General features: G+C 46.1%; 1 protein-coding gene across 1 annotated transcript in view; it reads left to right on the top strand.

Moving 5' to 3' along the window:
- Positions 1–20,479, top strand: part of RPUSD4 (RNA pseudouridine synthase D4) — a 211,105-nt gene that overhangs the window by 188,802 nt on the left and 1,824 nt on the right. The window contains exon 6 of the mRNA XM_069651606.1: positions 20,310–20,407. Coding sequence (XP_069507707.1) covers positions 20,310–20,407 — 98 coding nt within the window. The remainder of the gene's footprint in view (positions 1–20,309; positions 20,408–20,479) is intronic.

Raw genomic sequence — 20,479 nt, 5'->3', positions numbered from 1 at the left:
CTAGTGTCGTCTCGGTAGCACCTCAATTTAATTCTCTTGGTCATAGTGTCAGTGACTTCTTGATACATCGTCTCATCTAAGGTAATTCTGCGGATCCTCATGTACTGACTTGTTGGCAAATTATCCTTGAGATGGTTGGGTGGTAACTTGTATAGTGTAACATGTTATTTAAATCTGAGGTTTTGCGGTAAATGGATGTTTTAAGGTGATTCACACAGGGTGTCACAAGTAATTCTAAGAAGTGGACGTTAGGCGGTCCAATATCCAGTGTAAATTTGATTCTTGCATGACGTCCATTTATATATGCCAGAAAGGATTGTAATTCTTCTGTGGAGCCGTTCCAGATCCCAAATATGTACCTGTTCCATTCAACCAGTTTGGTTTTCCAGCTGGGATGTTGTAGGTTATGTTCAGATTCAAAGGCTTATATTAATAGATTTGCGTATACAGGTGCCATGGAGGGAACCCATGGATGTACCTGATATTTGTAGATAGTAGTATTTGTTGAATCGAAAATAGTTATTGTACAGGATGATTTTGGTAAGTTCAATTGTAAAGATCATATTAGATAGAAAGTGTACTTCTTTCAATAGGGCCCATTCAAGGGCATCAAGTCCTTCACTGTGTGGATTGGATGCATATAAGCTCTGTACATCCAGAGTGAGTAGTGTGCAGTCTGATCCAAATTCAGGTTGTTGTTAAGAGACACTTCCTATCCACATTGGAACAACTATTCCAATGTGAATAGGAGGAGGAGAAGGAGGAACTTTTGGCGGGAGCAGGCGGTCTGACTCAGTCACAGGGATGCCCAGCAAATGATCTTTGCAGCACTTGGTTGTCGACACAGGCTTTGTAGCAGCAACAGTTGTCTTCCGGCAGACTTTCTTCCTTCTCTCGGTCCTCGACTCTTCTGAGGGGACTGCTACGATCAGGATGGAGTCTCTGTAGGCCCAGACAGATGCCTACAAGCTTGCAGCCGGAACCGCACTGGACAAAACTATGCATGGCAGCAGTGCCAGAGGCCCCACAGTATTTGGGTATTAGAGGCCTAAAAGGTCACAGCACATCATGGGATGGCTCAAAACTGTAGCTGGTCTCGAGACTGGTCACGCTCCCCAGTCCACGGGAGCAAGAGATTCGATCTGGATCCTCCCTGTCGCACAGAATAGAGGGTTGGAGCAACAGTGGTCACTCAGTCGGCTTTGGCGGTCACAGGAGCTAGCTACCAAAGTCGTCCTCTTTCTTCTTCAGAATGGATCTTCCAGTGGTCAACTCTGGCTTCAGCATCAAGACCCTCACCTTTTATGCAGGATCCCAGCCAATCGGCATGTATGCAACATTCAAACCTTTGGTGATGGCTGTCCCAAGGGGCCAGCCAGGCACCCAGTCAGAACTGGATCTAGGCAGACATGCTGGAGGACAAAGACCTTAAGAGTTTTGGTGTCTTCCCAGACACCCTCTCTGCAGGCTTCTCAGTAGGAGTCTGTCGAAGACGTAGGAGGGAGCAGGATTCCCCTCCCTCCTTCCGCTCCCCACTCAGCCCACCTGGCCTCCTCCAGGGTTAGCAGAGGAAGGCTCAAAGGGAAAGCCATTGTGAGCTGGCGAAAAAAGTAGGCGGGCACCATAACAGGTCAATGGTGACCCATGTGTCCCTTACCGCAGCTGTGATATCAGCATGTGTTTAAAATTCACAAAAGGCATTCAAAAATACCCACTGCCGCCAGCCATTCAGACTGGACACTGTAACTAGAAAATTACAGGAGAATTGAGAAAAGGGATACCATGTGTCTCCTCATCACTCCACATAAGGTGAGGTGTGAGGATCTCGCAAAAGAAAAGCATATGTAGGTGAAAAAATATCCCCCCTATCCTGGTAACAGTATGTTATCACCGAAATGTAAAAGAAAACCAAAGAGGTAAACTATAGGAGCTTCCAGCAACACTGCACAGAAGGTGCTGTGTAATGCACTAGAAAACTGGACATGCCACAAAAAGATGGAGGAAAGCCGATTCCATCAAGAGAAACTAAAAAGGGTTCTTGGAGTCACCGAAAAGTGAGTGAGAAAAAAGGGTTCCCACTCACTCGGGAAAGTCAGACAAAAATCCAATAGTCCAGCAAAAAGGGCTCAGGCACTCAGCAAGTGGGGAGAATTACACACAATATGAAAATTCAACCTAACAGTAAGGTAAGTCTACTCGCCAGAATCAAGTTGCCTCACGGCCAGGAAAGCTACAACCCAGTCTCTGGAGGCAACACAGCACCCCCTGGTCCTCTGTGTGGCCATTAGGGGCCAACATCATAGCACTCCAATCATTTAAGCCCCACTCCACCTCTCCCCAATTCCATCAAAAAGTATTCTCTGGTACCTTAGAATTACTGTCTATTGTTACTGGCTTCCTCCAATCTGTTAGCCAGTCCTCCACTCTTGGTGCTCTTTCATTCTTCCAGTTGCTTAGAACAAGGTTCTTCACCCAGAGTCTTTTCAGTCCATTCCCAGCCTACCCATCTCTGATATTGTTGAAGAGCGCAGTCGGTTTAACCAGAGGAGTCTCTCTCCCTGTCACAAGAACATCTGCTCGCCCATCTCCTCCCAGTTAGGGCTCGTCCTTGAGCACGACCAGAAGCAATGTTTATAGTCCCACTTCTCACCTTCAGCATTTTCAGCAGTCCTCTGTACTGCTTAGTTTAGCTTTAAATATGTGCTGTGGTGTCAAGTGCATTCAGAAACAGCGCTTTTTATGTCTGGGCTAGTCCAGTTAATAACTTCTGAGGTCGCTCAAAAATACATTCCCCAGTTATAGCCAGATACGTCGAGCACCATTCATCCAGATGTTTCATGAAGGCTTTTATGTTGCTGTCTCTCCATTGCCTCCTGCTCCGTGCAGGATGCTGGGTTTCCCCCCTCTGTTGAGACTATTGTTGGGCAATAATTGATGTTGTAACCCTGTGGGAGATTACACAACCCTTGTCCTCTTGGTATTAGGTAACCCACCTTTTGGTATAGAAGTTCCTCTTGAGGCTTTCTGGCTCGCTCAGGTCACTCTGCCCTATCTCAATCAAGTAGTGGAACTACTTTTGAAACAAAAGTTCTTGATGTAGAAGCTTAAACTCCATCATCAGGGTGCTGAATGATTTCACTCCACTTTAATCAGTTGTCTGAGCTGCCAAACATTTCTGTTAGCCCATTTTTCCAGCACTTCATGTCATTTTAAAGAATGGATTGCGCCTGATCTGCATGGTTTGAACCGTCCAGGGTATCCTTATTGTTGGCCCACAGCTTTCTCATGGTGTGGCGTGTGTTTTACATACTTTGTAGGGAATTATAGACCAATTCTTTTTTTTTTTTTTACCTTTATTTTTCTTTGGGAACTGAAGTTGTTTGCATACTACAATTGAAACAATACCCTTATCTGCTTCCTGTGAACAATACACTTGCAGTAACCCCTAGGCAAGTTTATACATTCTTGTAGCTCTCCATTCCCTATTTTCTTTATTTTCAGTAACTCCAAAAACAGAATACAATATGCTCCCCGGGACCAGTGGGGGTCAGCTCTATGGCGAGATGGAGGAAGAAAGAAATGGAAGGGGAAAAAATCCCCTTTAAAACAACTCCGACATGCCCTTTCCCCTTTGCCCCATAAGGCACGTTCCTCTAAGTTCCTCTAAACCAGTGCAAATTGTTTGAGGAGAAATGTTCTGTGGTAGAAGTTTTCTTTATCTCCCTACTAATCGATGAATGTGGCCCAGATGCGGTAATACTTTGAAAAGTCATTGTGTATTAATGCCATATTTTCTCCGACAACCACCTCCCATATCTTTACCCTTCAATTTGGTCCTCCAGGACAGCACCAGATTGCGACTAGCCGCGTTCAAGAAATTAGTGACCAAATCGGATGTGGCACCTGTCATACTGTACGCCTCGCCGCCTCTCCGTCAACATCCCCCAACACTAATACGCGGTGACATTGGAAGTACACATCCTGTGATATCTTTAATGAACTTCCTTTCCAGTATACCTGGGCTATTGGGCATGTCCACCACATGTGATCCGTGTTGACCATCTGTGAGCATCCCCTCGAGCTTGTCGTGGGTTTGAGTGATTGATTCTATGGATCCTTTCTGGGGTCACGTACCACCTCTGAGTGATCTTAATCATCCCTTTCTTCATGGTGGTGCACCTAGACATCTTATGTGCTCTCTCCCATATTTGGCCCCATGATTCATCTGGGATTGTCATACCCAATTCCTGTTCCTACTTAGTCACATATGAGGGCAACCTGCTATCTGAAGTATTAGCAGCCTATATAATTTAGAGAGCTGTCTCCCCTCCATCCCCTCAGCCAACGCCATTCCTATCCCCTCTGCTTCCCCAATCCCTGCCTCCTTGATATCTGTGTTATCCAGTGGTGGAGCGTAATGATTTCCTTCCCCTTCTCCTAACCCCAGGCATTCTTAAATTGTTTAAGCATCTTGGGCACTCCTTATAAGTACATGTGGTGCATTCTAAGGGTCCCTTGCACCTCCCCCATCCCTTTTCCCCCATTCCAGGATAGAATTCAGAATTGTAAAGTATCAGGGCCATCGGTCCCACTCGAGGTATGCCCTTACTCCTCTATCCCTTTTCCTAGCAGGCCAGTGAGTGATCCGAAGAGGACAGAAGCTTCTCTTCTCTTTGCCTAGCTCCCCTTGTGAGGAAAGGTGGGTTGGTCAGGGGAATATCCTTATCCCATTTTTTAGACATCCTTCCATTTCTTTATGCCGCTCTGAGAAGCCCAATCCATGCTTGGTTTTATTTGTGCTGCTAGATAGTAACATCATTATTTTGCAATTTATTCTCCCCTGCCCCCGCAGGGGGGGGAGAACAACAATGTTTGTCCCTGGATCCTCCCAAGTTGTGCTGATGCAAGAATCGGGATGGTGTGAAACACATACAGTAGCCTGGGCAAGAGCATCATTTTGACTGCTGCGATTCTACCCACCTGTGAGATTTCTTGCGCTTCCCATCTTTCAAGGTCCCTTTCTGCATCTCTCTATAGGCCCGGTGTGTTTGCATTGTAAAGGCCGTCATATGAGGTGGTAAGATTTACCCCCAGATACGACAGTAAAGGATTTTGCCATATTAAGGAGTAGGCTTCACTGAGCTTTTGATCACTTTTGGTTTTTCAATTATGCTTGGGGTGTTTGATTTTCCCCGGTTGATAGTGAAGCCCAATACTACTTTAATGTCAGTGAGAACCTGAACGGGTCTAGGAATGGTATGTTCTGAATCTGATGGAAAAGTCATGTCGTGAGCGTACAACGCAATTATATCAGATTCCTTCCTGGTCCACATTCCCGTAATTTCTGCATCTTCTGGTATCTGCACCACCAAAGGTTCTAACGCTAGGGTAAAAATGAGGGGGGACAGGGAACAACTCTGCCGAGTTCCCTGTCTTATATTGATACGTTGCGTGCTATTATTGAGAAGAGTTATTCATCCTGGTGCTAGAGTTCTGGAAATTCACCAGGACCATTTTAGGAAACGTGGCCCCAAACCCAAAGGCTCTAAATGTCCTCTGGAGAAACTGATCCAGTTCTTCCTATACTTCTGTTGAGATTTTGGCAGGTTGAAACCCTCCTAGTAGAGGTCCTGAGTTTCGGGGTCCATTGGGCCCTTTGCTGTAAGCTTATCGAAGGAGGAGTATACTATTACCCTTTTATCCTCTGTGGATTTAGGCCTCCCATCTAGGTCCCTAAGAGTTGCAATATAGTTCCTGGCCTTATGTTTCTGTAATGTTGCTGCCAGTAAGCGGTCTGTCTTGTTCCCTTTTGTATAGTAGGTCTGTCTGGCATTGAGTATTGTTTGTGCTGACTGGCCCACTAATGACAACTCCAATTAGCTCCTAGCTATTATCTATTCTCAACGCGCTCTTAAGCAGTGTGTTTTCTTATGATGTTCCTTATAGGCCCTAACCATATTCTCCAAGTCTATGCGCTGATCTTCCTAAGCCCTCTGGTATCTAGCTGTTTTGCTAATAAATTCTCTCCTAACCACTGCCTTGCAAGCATCCCAGAGAGTTTCCCAGGTTGATTTCCCCTCCCCCCAGCAGGTCACGTTTTCGTTGAAGTAATTAGTGATCACTTCTGCTATTTCTTGTCTGATGACTTTGTCCCTGTGAGGAACTCATGGTGGCAACAAATAAGACAGACCCAAGTGATCCAAGTTCAAGGGTGTTTATTGAACAATGAATTTGGTATGCAGGTTGGAAAAACGCCTATTCTAAACCTAAATCTAAGATGGGAGCAAGCGTTGACCATCAAATGAAAAATAAGGCAGCCCTAGTGGCGTTGTCAAATAAAAATAATGTACCCATTAACCTTAAAGAATCCTGGGTTCTGCCCCTACTCAAAAAACAGACAATCGACCCAGCAATCCCCACTAACTACAGGCCTATTACTATGGTCCCATTTCTCCTTAAAATTATCGATAGAGTAGCCTACCTCCAAATCCAAAATTATTTGGAGAGACACCAACTATTGGGTTCACGGCAATTGGTCTTCAGACCACTGCACGGTACTGAAACGGCCCTCATTGACCTCAAAACACAAATCGACGAGTTGAAGGATAATGGCACCAAAGCTATGCTCCTCCTCCTTGACCTATCAGCGGCCTTCGACCTAGTGGATCATGCAGTATTATGCAACCACCTAGCGTCCGCCGCTCATTTCTCAAGCGAAGCTATAGCATGGGTACAATCCTTCTAGCTAACCGTACGATGAGAGTATTCTCCCCTGTAGCGGCAGCGGACCCAATCCAGATCACTTGTGGTGTCCCACAAGGCTCATGTGTCTCCGCGACAATGTATAACATCTTTACTAAGCCTCTCTTCAACAAACTTGACAAACTAGGGGTAACCTATACCAACTACGCGGACGATACGCAGATTCTCATACCTCTATTGGGCAACTTTGTCGAAGACACCGCTCTAGTAAACAAAATGTACCTCCTCATTCAGGCTTGGATCGCCTCCCATGGCCTCTGCCTAAATGACGACAAAACTGAGATATTGATCTTGGGTTCCGACTCCAATCTAAAAAAATTGAGTCCCAACTATCGCAATTTCAATATAGATGGTAACACTATCAAGGTGGCTACTGAGGTAAAAACCCTAGGCTTTTACCTTGATTCCACTTTATCTCTTAAAAATTGCATCATGCTAGCTAACGCATTAGTAATGTCCAAATTGGACTATTGCAATGCCCTCTATGCAGGTGCCAACAAATCCATTATAAAGAAACTGCAAATCCTCCAAAATAACGCTCTTAGAGCAGCCCTTGACATACCACGCAGGGCACATATTTCTAACATTAGGAAAGACCACCACTGGCTTAAAATCAGCGATGGAGTCCTGCTGAAGACATTATCGCTCACCCACAAAGGGCTCAACAACACAGCACCCCCTTACATCTCGGCCAGACTGACCAGAAAATCATCCAGTCACCACACTAGGGCTTCCAACCACAACCTGCTCGAAACTCCTAGATTCAGACGATCTAAAGCGGGCGGAGCAAGCTTCCCTGTCAGAGCTGCCCAGGCCTGGAACGCATTGCCCATTGCACTGAGAGCTAACATACCCTATTCTAACTTCAGATGCAAGGTAAAAAACTGGCTCTGGTCCAACGACAACTAATTCTCATGGCTCCCAACGGCCACGATACCCTTGCAACCTAATCTAAGATGATTCTGCTCTCACACCTTTACCTTGTAGTACTTTCTCTCAATACTAGCTTTTCATTCCAACTGCTTGCTTTGACATGTATGTACCGCATTGCTATGTTTTTTATATACTCTGTATGCAACCTAAGCTTAAGTAACCTTGTACCTGCTGCGCCCGGCTACCCCTGGGTTTTGTGTGCATTATCAAATAATAAACATAAAAAGGTCTATACTAAAAAACCTATTGCCAGGGTGTGGGATAGTTCTCAAGAAAAGAAAAAAGTGTTCTCAAATAATATGTCAGGATTCGGGTAGCCTGGGTCTCCCTTCCCCACGTTTTGAGCACAGACTTAAAATGGGAGCTTGGAGCACAGTAGAGTCTTGGCTTCTCCGGCACGAGACGACAGTTCTAATGGCAGTTTTCAGCACTGTCGATGGCCACACTCGTTTTACTTGAAAGTCTCTTGCCTTTGAGGACCTGAGGTCTTCAACTAACAAAAGCAAAAGTTCCTTGCAATTGACACTCCATTTCCTCAGTAGCAGGAGCCCATACATCGCCACCGCCGCTGCAGGAGCAGCTAATACAGACCTAGCACACTAGGTAAGGCTAAAATCAGCACCAGGGCCAAGCCGCATGCTATTTGAGTCCGCTACTTGTTGTTGCTTATTTGTGGATTTCATGCACATTTAATTGTCCCTCCTTGCAGGTTACAATCCAACCGCATCGACTGCATCTGCCATGTAGGCACCCTGAAATGTTCATTTATTCCCTGATTAAGAGCACCGTTGCACTTGCTAAAATGGCTGCCGGGCTTGTATCATAGCAACAGCATTGTTTATGCATCCAAACCAGCAGACCCTTGTTAGGCAAGATTGTGTGCAGTATCCTTTGTAAGACTACAGCAACCTTGACCTCCTGGCAATGGGAACCCAACCTTTGGTATAAGACCTTACCACACAGGTTGCTCTTGTGGCTGAGCAGCCAGGCTTATCTCCAGAGGGGTCAATGTGAGCAGTAAGGTTGTAACAGAGTGTTACAGTGACAATTATACAAATACACACTTATACTCAAGGTTTCTTGATTAAACAATTATTAATGTATTCATAAGTCAGTTATATAAGCCTTCTTCAGAAGGGACAAAACCTGTAACAGTTAGAATACACTTCAAAGCACACTCTGTTTCTCTGAATCAGATGATACCCATTGGGGATGGCACACAGACACTTCCTACACCCTAAGGTGACTTAAATAGCTAGGACACTGTGGACATTGATTTATCACTGTTACATTCAGAGCAATACTGAGTTTGGGGGCAAAGGATTAGGTAGAGGAATAAAACGAAGGTTAACAAATAATTAATCAACTGGTAAGTACTTTTAAGACCCTCCAATGCAAAGCAAATTAACCCTTTCCTGGAAGAAAGGCAAAAGCACAAAGTCAGAGGTAGAAGAGTCTCTCAGGGAGCCAGGACAGTCAAGGTTAGTTGAACACAGTCTAGGGGTGCTGAAGATCCTCTTTGCTGGTAAGTTAGTCTTGCACAATGTTTTTAGAAAAGTTTGTAGAAATAAGATTCACAGAATGGCCACAAGCTGTGATGCTTCTGAAGGGTAAAGCTGCAAGCAACTCTGCAAGGGCAACCAAGACAAGTCTCAACTGAGAGCAAGTAAGGCTACACAAAAAGAGGTAAGTCCTTTTAGGTTTACAGTACCGTTGTTTAGAAGAAATGGTCCAGCTGGCTTCTGTTCCTGCGTGGCTCTACAGATCCTGTTGTTCCTGTGCCTCAGTCGTGGGGACAAGAGGGAGGACTTCTGGGGACTCCTGCAACACAATGGGACGGTCGGCGGCATCAAAGGTCAAACTTCAATTCAGTGGCACTTTGCGGCTTCAGCTCCTCGCGTCTCAGCAAATAGCATCACCATGGACTCTCGGATACCACGCTAGCCTTTACTCACAACTGGGGTCCAGCACTCTGTTGAGGTGGCTCAGGCTTGGTCAGTCCTGTTTCAAGGGAGTCCAGAGGATCTTCCTGAGGCTCAGGTCCGAACTTAAAAACGATGCACTCGATTTGGTGTTCCTCTCCCTGGCACTTCAGTTCCAGCAGCAGAAGTACAACCAGCCCCGAGAGGATGTCCAGACGAGTTTGCTTTGGGGTTGATTGGCCCCACCAACCCAAGGGGAGAAGTCGTCCTTGCAGGGCTTCTCTAGTCGAGGAGAATTCGGAGCTTCAACACAGCAGCAGGCGCCTCTTCCAAATTCTTCGGATTCCTTCGGCCTGTGGTTGACTCTGCCTTCCAAGCCAAAAAGCCTTGCCTTTTATGCAGGGTTCTCACATTCATTCCAGCCTAGCTGTCAATCACACAGCAGGGTGGCTGTCCTTGCCAGACATCTAGCAGCCAGTGACCTTTGGGTGCATTCCTGTAACCAAGGGGATTAAGCACAGGGAGTTTCGGACACCTCCCTCACTTCCTGCCCCTGCCAGACATACTGGATCCCAGAGGTGGGCTTCACTCGTGAATTCCGCCAAAGACAAAAATGAACAAAGGGACCAAACCTGGTTTAGCGCGCAGAGTAAATCTCAAAAAGGACATTTCCAGCAAGAAATGGTGAAAAAAGAAGACCGGGCAATTTTGACAAAATGGGCACCCATGGGTGCCTTACTGCAGCTGCGAACGCAGCCCGCGGTAAAAACACACAATGGTAGTAAAAAGTAAACCACTGCCACCAGCATTTCATTGTAGAAAGGGTAACCTAAAAATGTTACATGGGAAACTAGACAAAGGGGATACTAGGTAACCCCTCCAGCACCCTATTGTAAGATACTGTGTGCTGGGTCTAGAAAGTTAGCTTTGGGAAATCTAAGAGACTCCCCAGTGTCACTTCACTGAAGGTGCTTTGTGTCACAATGTAAAGATGCCTATGGAGTTTGTCCAACTCCAAAAGTCAAAAGAACACCGAGTCCAAATCACAGAAAAATACATGAGAGGGGGGGGGGGGAAGGTCTCGCTCTCTCCAGGTTAGCAATTTTTTTTTTTTTTTTTTTTTTTTTTTTTATTTGTTTGGCTGATATTCAACCTTTCAAATATTTAATATAAAACAAACACAATAAAACAAAAGAAGAAAGGAGTTATTTTGAATCTAACAACATATAACAACTTAAAATTCAATACATTTCATCTTTAACATACAAAGCGACATGAAATTGTCTAATACCTCCTTATATTTGCAACAATTTCATCTAATGGAGGATAGTAGTTATGAATTTAACTAAAGCGATTAAAATCGCTGGGCGTTCACTATTGATTAGTAGGCCCCAAATTTCATCCTCAGAACGAGAGCAGTAGAGCTGTAGGGAAGTTTTAAAATATATTTGCCGTAGTGTTTCTAATGTAGAGCAAGATACTACTAAATGTTTGAGGGTTTCAATACAGTTGTTGTCATTACAATACCGACACCATTGGTTAGCAATTAAAAGTCCTAAAGTCCAGCAACAGTGCTGGGGGTCTTTAAGGTAGATAGGAATTAGCACATTTCTGAGAATTCTCCCTAACAACTCGTCAACTGATCGTGATTGGCCTGCATTTGTTTAAGTTCTGCCAATCGTTGAAGCTGGCCCTCTCTGCTAATGCCTAATCGCTAAGGCCCCTATCTGTGCCTGTCCGTGGCTGTGGAGCTGTGAGCCGACGCCTCTTTTGCCCCGCATCCCTAACCTCACGGAAAGAAGTCACTGTCTCATCTATTCTGCCCTCTCACTTATTTCGCATCACGGCCGCAACATACTTCTTCAGCTGTGACCTATGAGCACCCCTTCTGGAATTACTGCTCATGCTCGAGGACCAATCAGACTATCCCAGTCCTATGCAGCTGTGCCGCGCCCCCTCAATGACTTTTGTGCTTGTCGAAAATCAAGTACCTGCTCGTACTGTATTCATGTTTAATTATTGTTGTAGATGAAACCACATTGTGCGAATGTACTCCATACTGAAGTAATATCCTAATCATTCACTTGTTGTACTGCACTGAGCCATAGTACTCATGCTCTTTTGCCTCCCACTATTGCATCTCCTTTCCACTCCTCGTGTAAAGGCGAGTATCCACCCATGACGGCCGGATTGTGCCATAGTCTCAGCTATGCTAAAACATGTTATCAGTCAAATGCCTGAGTAGCAGACACCATGGCATCCTATTGACAGTAGCCAAGCCCCCCAGCTACCCTTAACATTGACCTCTGTTGATGACATTCCCAAACCAGGAACCGGCATACCCCAGGACTCTATTTAGCCTTTGCCTATTGTAGCCTGCTGATCTACCCTCCAGAACATGGCGTATCATTCAAGTAGGAAGGAAAGGCCTATGGCCCCAACCCGAGTACCCTAAAGCTTACCACTTGCACAGGTGGCCAATCATAGCCTTAACACCAATCAAGATGAGTAAACGGCCTTGCACGGCTGGCACTTTTGATCAGCTCGAGAACGGTGTCGCTCGACTCTGGTGTCCACGCCACCACACCTACCCTTGCCCACACCCTTTCTACCGAAAGCCCCACCACCCCCCACACAACCTTCTGACACTGCGACAGCATCCACTGAACCTCAAGGCATAGAAGCTCCCAAACTCCTTTCTAGCCACATGTATGGCTCCTCCTCTCTAAACACCAATCCCGGGTGCACCCCCCCCATGCCTCCACATCTCCCCGCCACCCTCTCTCACCCACTTCCCTAAAAACCACATCCTACCCCCCACATTATCCACCACTGTATCTAGCACTTTAGGCCAAACAGGACCCACTAACCTGTGCCTATGCACGACTTGTCATGAGCACCTTAGTGTGAGAGCAGTAATCCTACAACCCACTACTGTACCCATTCTAGGGGCCTCAAGACAATTGAGATTATCGTCTCTCACTCTAGCTATCTCACCAGACGTACAATCTTTAGAGTACACTGCAGTTTAGATCATGCCCTCTAGACCCATTGCCTGGATACGAACTCCTTCTACTAAAACTTACAAATTACCCTAAAACTACAGTCAAATTTCTTATAATCTATAGACAATCTAATAGCCCCAACAACCCCAAATCTGACATCCCTTTACCCATCACCCCTCTCCTTAAACCTAACCTTAAATTAATTATCCTAGGAGACGTCAACCTTGGATACAATGATAAACTGGACCAGAAAGCTACTGCATTCTCCGCGGCCCTTCATGAAATGCATTTCACTCAAATTGTCAATTCACCCACCCATTCCAAAGGAAGAATCCTGGACTGCATCTTGATATTAAATGTAAGAATAGCATTAGAATCTATCTCGGAAGTTACCTGGACGGATCACCACCTAATATGTTTTGATATCCTAACCACGAAGCTTCCGGCTTCTCCTCAAACTAGCTCATGTCCCATCTCTATTAGAAACACCTGCAAACTCACAGTAGAAAATCTTATGCCCATTCTTGTTGACACTCTCAAGACCTACCCAACGACAGACACCAACCCAGACAGCATATCCACCTTTTATCAGAATTCCCTTAAGTCCACTATTAACTCAGTAGCCCCACTCTTCTAAAACGCCTCAGAAACTAAAACGAGCTAACTTCTGGTTTGATGAAGAGCTCACCCTCCCACGCTGCAACAAAAGAGCAGTGGAACACCTCCACAAACATAAACGGTCCACTACCACAACTAAAACCCTTTTGGCCGCTATTAAAACCTACAAATCAGCTGTGATATCCCATGAAGTCAATTCCTTTAATACTCGCATCAATAATGCGTCCTCCAACACTGAAGAACTAATCTCTATACATAGAGAATTACAATTTCTTATGCCCTCATCTACTGCTGTTAACACTGACAAAGCCTGGTGCACCACTATCCAAAATGCCTTAGCACATAAAATCTTCACATTACAAGAAAAAATACTGAATAAGAGAAAACTACTGGCTGTCAAGTATGCCTGCGATCACCCCTGACACCATTACTAATAACACTGTCACCCAATTGAAATGTAACTCTGCATCACAGGACCAGGTCCAGACCACCATCATGACCTTGAAACCGTCTAATTGCAAAGGCGATAGTTTCCCTGCCCGGCTGGCCAAACTGTGTTCTCCTGCATTAGTACCCATTATCACCGACTTTTTTTTAATGCCTCTTTCACTTCCAACTCAGTCCCCTCTAACATTAAAGCGGCATGGGTAACCCCACTACTTAAACCATCTTTTGATCCTTCCATCTTCACTAACTACCGCCCCATTACCACCGTCCCATTCCTATTGAAAATAGTGAATAGAATAGCCTATACCCAAATCCAAGATTATTTGGAAAGCCACCACTTGCTCGGAGCTAGGCAATCGGGCTTCCTGCCTAAACATAGCCCCGAAACAGCTCTACTAGACTTAAAAATCCAGATGGATAGCATTCGTGATTCCGGTAACATGGGTATTCTCCTCCTCCTTGACTTGTTGGCGGCATTCAACCTGGTAGACCATGACAAGTTGTGCTCTGCTCTGACAGAAAACTTCAACTTCTCCCCAGAAGCCACCTTGTGGATTAAGTCTTTCTGGTCGGAACGCACTTCTAGAGTCTTTATTGGGGAAAAGGCCACTGACACCATCTCTGTACCCTTGGGGGCCCCTCAAGGCTCCTGTCTATCTCCCACTTTATATAACCCCTACACTAAACTCCTATTCACAGCACTTGATTCTATGGGAGTCATCTACACTAACTTTGCAAATGATACGCAGATCCTGATCCCCATCATGGGAGATCACAAACAAGACTCCATCACCATTAATAAGATCTATGCCATCATACAGAATTGGATGGCCACCAACAGCCTCTGTTTGAATGACGAAAAAACAGAGCTCCTCATTGTAGCCTCGCCTGCCCACCTAAAATTTCTGCACACTGACTAATATGCCATTACCATCGATGAGACCTCCATCCCAGTCCTCAAACATGTAAAAACATTGGGCGTCCACTTAGATGCCAATCTCTCTGACTAAACATTTTCATGCCCGATCCTCTTCTAATGCGTATACATCCAAAATCATCTCACTCGGCTGACAATTCCAAACACCACGGAATAGAACTTGACTACTGCAACATCCTTCTACTAGGAACTACAAGGACCAACCATGCCAAATTACAATTTCTACAGAACAAAGCCCTACGGGCAGCCTTTGGACTAAAAAGGAATGAACATATCTCTCACATCAGAAGAGAAGTACATTGGCTCCCTATTCAAGCTAGAATACCTTTTAAGACTGATTAATGCACATACATGTCCCCCTCTTCTGGCCGCTGACCCTTCTCTCTTTAGCAGGATTCACTTCCCTTGTTTTCTCAATGTCTTTTCAAACAGTCCATAGTGTATGTCCCTCAGTCGTGTTTTACGTCTGTCAACACTGTTTCTTGGGACTTTGCCCCTCTTGGGATTCGCTTCCCTTTCTTTAACTTGGTTTGTAGATCAAAGTCTTACGATTGTACAGGGATCTTGCTTGACCCTCAGTATGACGACTTTGACCTATTCCGCTGGCTCTCCTATGGCCTGCTGGTATCTGGAGTTTCTCTCTCATGGGGATCCACCAGAGTCTCTTGAGATAGCACCCACGTGGTGCCAGTTTCCCTCTGCAGCTGGTCTTCCCTTAACACTTTACATTTCTTTCACAGTTCCTCAAACTTGGTTCAAAACTTGCCACTTTGCGATTATCAGTTAACACAGCCCGGTTCTTATCAGCTCTCCCCTCAACTCAACCGCTGTGATGAACCGCTTGGCTATCCTCTTCATTGGAGTCAAGGCTGGTACCACGGTTGCGGGAGCTTCCCTCGTTCCTGCTTTTCGGCATAGGCTTGCCCCGTGTACCGTTGACATCTGCTGCAAGACACCTTGTGCTATTGTTCATGGTCTTAGACTCTCTTCCCCAAAGGTTCTGCGGATCTGGGACGAAAAGGGTGCAGTCACTTCCCTCCTCGCCATCCTCTCGATTCCTGACGTCTTTCTCCTTTGTTTGAACTGCCGCGCCTGATTAGCCGTCTCGTCGTGCTGTCTGCCGTGCTCATACTGTGCTCTATGGCTCTTTTATCCCTGAGGGAGGGAGGGAGGGAGGGAGGGAGGGAGGGAGAGAGGGAGAGAGGGAGAGAGGGAGAGAGGGAGAGAGGGAGAGAGGGAGAGAGGGAGAGAGGGAGAGAGGGAGAGAGGGAGAGAGGGAGAGAGGGAGAGAGGGAGAGAGGGAGAGAGGGAGAGAGGGAGAGAGGGAGAGAGGGAGAGAGGGAGAGAGGGAGAGAGGGAGAGAGGGAGAGAGGGAGAGAGGGAGAGAGGGAGAGAGGGAGAGAGGGAGAGAGGGAGAGAGGGAGAGAGGGAGAGAGGGAGAGAGGGAGAGAGGGAGAGAGGGAGAGAGGGAGAGAGGGAGAGAGGGAGAGAGGGAGAGAGGGAGAGAGGGAGAGAGGGAGGGAGGGAGGGAGGGAGGGAGGGAGGGAGGGAGGGAGGGAGGGAGAGAGGGAGGGAGAGAGGGAGGGAGAGAGGGAGGGAGAGAGGGAGGGAGAGAGGGAGGGAGAGAGGGAGGGAGAGAGGGAGGGAGAGAGGGAGGGAGAGAGGGAGGGAGAGAGGGAGGGAGAGAGGGAGGGAGAGAGGGAGGGAGAGAGGGAGGGAGAGAGGGAGGGAGAGAGGGAGGGAGAGAGGGAGGGAGAGAGGGAGGGAGAGAGGGAGGGAGAGAGGGAGGGAGAGAGGGAGGGAGAGAGGGAGGGAGAGAGGGAGGGAGAGAGGGAGGGAGAGAGGGAGGGAGAGAGGGAGGGAGAGAGGGAGAGAGGGAGAGAGGGAGAGAGGGAGGGAGAGAGGGAGGGAGGGAGAGAGGGAGCTCTCCCTCCCCCCGGTTCAATTGACTTTGCCTGACCCTTGTATTGGTGGGACATGTCTGGTAAACGGCTCTGGTGTTAGTCCTTTGGGTTGTGCAAAAGTGTTTGTGTTGGAAAAGGGGGACTGGGGCAGAGGTTTGGAATGCCCTATGTGAGAGGATGGGGGAAAAGGAGTCAAAGTAAGGGGGATACCGTGTCTCGCCTGTCTTGTGTCCCACTCCCCGAGGACCCCCCATCCAGGTGATCCTCCCTCACTGGTCCACCCCCAGGAACTGGATCCAATAGCAATGGCTGTGTCCTGGCCACCTGGATGACAGATTACTGGCTAGCTAGGGAGACACCGTCAGGTTTCTCGGTCCCCCAAAGTCAACTCTGTTTCCTTTCTAACCTTTCTGGTATAATGTCCCTAATTTTAACCTTAATTGGGGCATTGTGGGGATAAGTCTAATCTCAATTATGACATCTGTGATTTTATTTATCAGGGTATCCGGAACCAGCAACATATCTATTTTCGAAAAGCTCTGGTGCACAGGCGAATAGAAAGTATAACCCCTACCAGTGTTATTACAAAATCTGCTTGTTTCTATCACCGCCAAATCTCTCGACTGTTTTTGCAAGAGTTTGTTGGTTTGTCCTATCCACTTTGGTGATGGGAGACGACCTGTCTAGGTCTAAATCTAATATGGTATTAAAATTGCCTCCTATTATCAGTTCCACTTCGCAAAAAGCCACAATCCGATACAGGGCTTGTTTGAAAAATATATCCTGGTGATTGTTGGGGGTGTAGGGGATATAAATGTTGTTGAGCGATTTCCCCTGACCATAAGCAGCCTACCGTCCGGGTCTTTAAATACCACCTTCTTTTGAAAGCTAACACTTTTGTGAATCAGTATTGCCACCTCCTTTATCTTTTTCCTCCCCTTATGCAAATTAAAGGCATTGGAAAAAATCTCTGCTGCATGCGCTTTTCATCTATTGGGAGTAGGCGGGTCTCCTGCAAAAATGTGATCCCCACCTCCATCTCTAGTAACCTGCCGAAAATCGATTTTTCTTGGGGTTGGGGGGGATTCAAGCCTTGAACATTCAGGGTCAAGCATTGCAGCTCAGCCATAGTCTAAAAGTAACTGCACTCTCCTCCCTTCCATCTTACCCTTTGTATTAAAATCTCTAGCCCCCCTTTCCTGCCTGTACCACCCCTTCCCAAAAGGACGTTGTATCATGAGCAGTTATACTCCAAAAAATAATAAACTTCGAATCAAAATGGTCCCAACGCAACAAAGCATGCAATCCTGGTGGATCAAGAATTAACTGTAGCATATCAACATTAACTGATAACATTCCTGGGTCGGTATTTCAGTACTCCCCTGGGCCAAAGCCCCCATCCCCGATCCAAGCCTCACAACATTCTCCTTTTAATCAGCCCCACCCCAAGTTCTTCCCAGTATCGCAGCAGCCCTTGGGTGCTCCGGGCCAAGCCTAGGTCATCCGGCACCACCTATTCACCCCAATCCCCATGTCGTGCCCAGAGTCCAACTCCATCCCATACCGGCAAGTCCCCATTTCACCATATCTCCACCCCCATCAGAACCATCTGAAGACTCAACCACAGTTTTGATACTGATTACCATCACGTTCTTCATGCGACCTCTGTGTCCATAGGGAAGGTGGGGGTCCTCCTTGCTGGGTTGTCCCGCTCCGCTCTCCCCCGCCCCCTTCTTGGCTTCCGCCCGAGGTCTTCTCCTTGCTTTCCCCTGAGGATCATCTGTGTCGTTCATCTCGCTCTGTGCCGATTCTGCCTAGTCCGGCAGGTCACTCACCTCTTCCACAACGGAATATCGAAGACCTTCATGCTCAAATACCAGTTTAAACGGAAAAGTCCATCAGTACCATATGTCTTTTAATTGTAGATCTTTCTTAATCAAGCTCCTGGTGCACATTCAGGTGGTGCTGTAGTGGATTCAGCCTTCACTGAGTCAGGGACGTCATTCTGTCCAGCTGTGGAAGTGTGCCTAGCCTTTGAAAGACAACGCTGTTCTGATATGGTTCAAAGCATGGTAGCTCGGAACCACTGGAGAGAATGGGCGTCTGAAGTCTTTTCTCTTCCCTGCCTATAGGAACGCTGAAATGAGTGTCTAGTTTGAGATCTATTCTGTCATGTACCGCAACATGCATGTTGTTCAGCACCCCCAGAGTAACATGACCCTCTTAATGACACTTAAATTTGCACATCATGCTAATCCTAGATTTTTGCATATCTCATCTCTTTTCAGGGCGTTAAGAAGCAGGGTCATATTGTATTGAATAACCTTTTTGATCCTTTTCAGGAACCAAATGTCCACATATTTTATATGCATTTCTTCCATTTCTATGCTCCCCCCACCACCCCAAAAGGCAATTCTGATGTCTTACTCTACAGATCCATCATTTAGCTTTTTGTCCAGCTCATCCTATATTCTGCAAATATTCAGTTCATTTCATATGCCGCAAATATTTGGAGCAGCTCGGATGCTGATCTTAGCCTGGCCCAATATCTCTGGCTGCTTAAGTGTCAAAACGAGGTCATCCATGGAGAACAGAACCTTTGATTACATCTCCTTGTTCCACGCACCAATTGTACTGCTTCTTCCATCCTTTTGCGGCAAGCTCTACTGCTGTAACAAAGGTCATCCTGTTTAGTCTCCTTCACCACTCTGAATTCGTCCAAGAGGCATCCGTTTAAAATTACCCTTATCCTGCGTCATGCATATAACACCACGACCAACCCAAGCTGTTCTGGGAAGTTTAGTCGTTGCAGTAGGGAGAAGGATACTATCAAATGCCTTTTCCGCATCTAGTCTTAGAACTATTGTCTCCTTTCCTCTCATGTTTTTTTACAAAGCCAGATTGTTCATCGTGAAAAACAGCAGAGTACTGATTCCATGCACTCTTGCCAGTAACTTGTGATCCACCTTTAGAGGAAAATGGGTCTGTAGTTTCCACATTTTTCAGGGTCTTGTCCTACATTGTGTATTACTGTCACAGTTGATTTGTTCAATTTCTCCTGGGAACTCTCTTGCTTCGCAGTATTCCCCTTTTAACCTGGGTGTCGAACGGTAATGGGTCCTCTTTTAGTATTTTGTACAACTCCACCAGGAGACTGTCCAGTCCCAGAAATGTGCTTTACTATCTGGGCCGTAGTGCCTCACTCACCTCCTCTAATCTGATACTTGCATTACCTTGTCTTCCTCAATTACTGTTTGCACAGCAAGATTGTTCAAACGCCTCCATATTTGTCTTGTTTTTGTGTGTGCAACTGTACAAATCTGTGTACAAGGATTCAAAGCTTTTGCTAATGTCTGCTTCATTCTCCAAGAGAGGCATTATAAGCTCTGATAAGTTTAATTAGTTTTGGATGCTAGACCGATGTAATGTATTCTTCTGTGTATGCAAGTATAAGAAAGTGATTCATTTTGGACATAAATGTGTTTGCATTAATGAACCAATACAAATCTAGTTAAAGTAAGAACTAATTTCTTTGCACGAGTAAACAAAATATATGCAAAGCTGGATAAGAGCAATTGATTTTAGTTTGTGGCGCTGGGATTTGGAGAGGATTACTTTGATGCTTTGCACTGTGGTTAATATTCAATTGGTTATCTTGGCTAGTTCAGGCATTTAAGCTGAATCCCATCATTCCTGTTTGTTGGCCTGTTTTATTTAAAGGAAATATGATGGGGATGCTTCCCTTCCATAATGAAATTGTTGCTTTTTTATTTGGTTCCAGGCATCAAGCATCAGCTCAGAGTTCACATGGCCTTTGGACTGGGGTGCCCGATTCTGGGGGATCACAAATACTCTCACTGGGACAAACTGGCACCTCAGGTAAAATATGTTTGTCACCAAGTGATCCTTGTTATAGGAAGGTGGAGAGGGAGGTGGGGTAATGTCTACTTG

The sequence above is a fragment of the Ambystoma mexicanum genome, chromosome 3p, assembly GCF_040938575.1.
Source record: "Ambystoma mexicanum isolate Mex_15411 chromosome 3p, UKY_AmexF1_1, whole genome shotgun sequence".
NCBI classification, from domain to species: Eukaryota; Metazoa; Chordata; class Amphibia; order Caudata; family Ambystomatidae; genus Ambystoma; species Ambystoma mexicanum.
The sequence above is the reverse complement of the archived record's forward strand: the minus strand, read 5'-3'. Positions and strand labels throughout refer to the sequence as shown.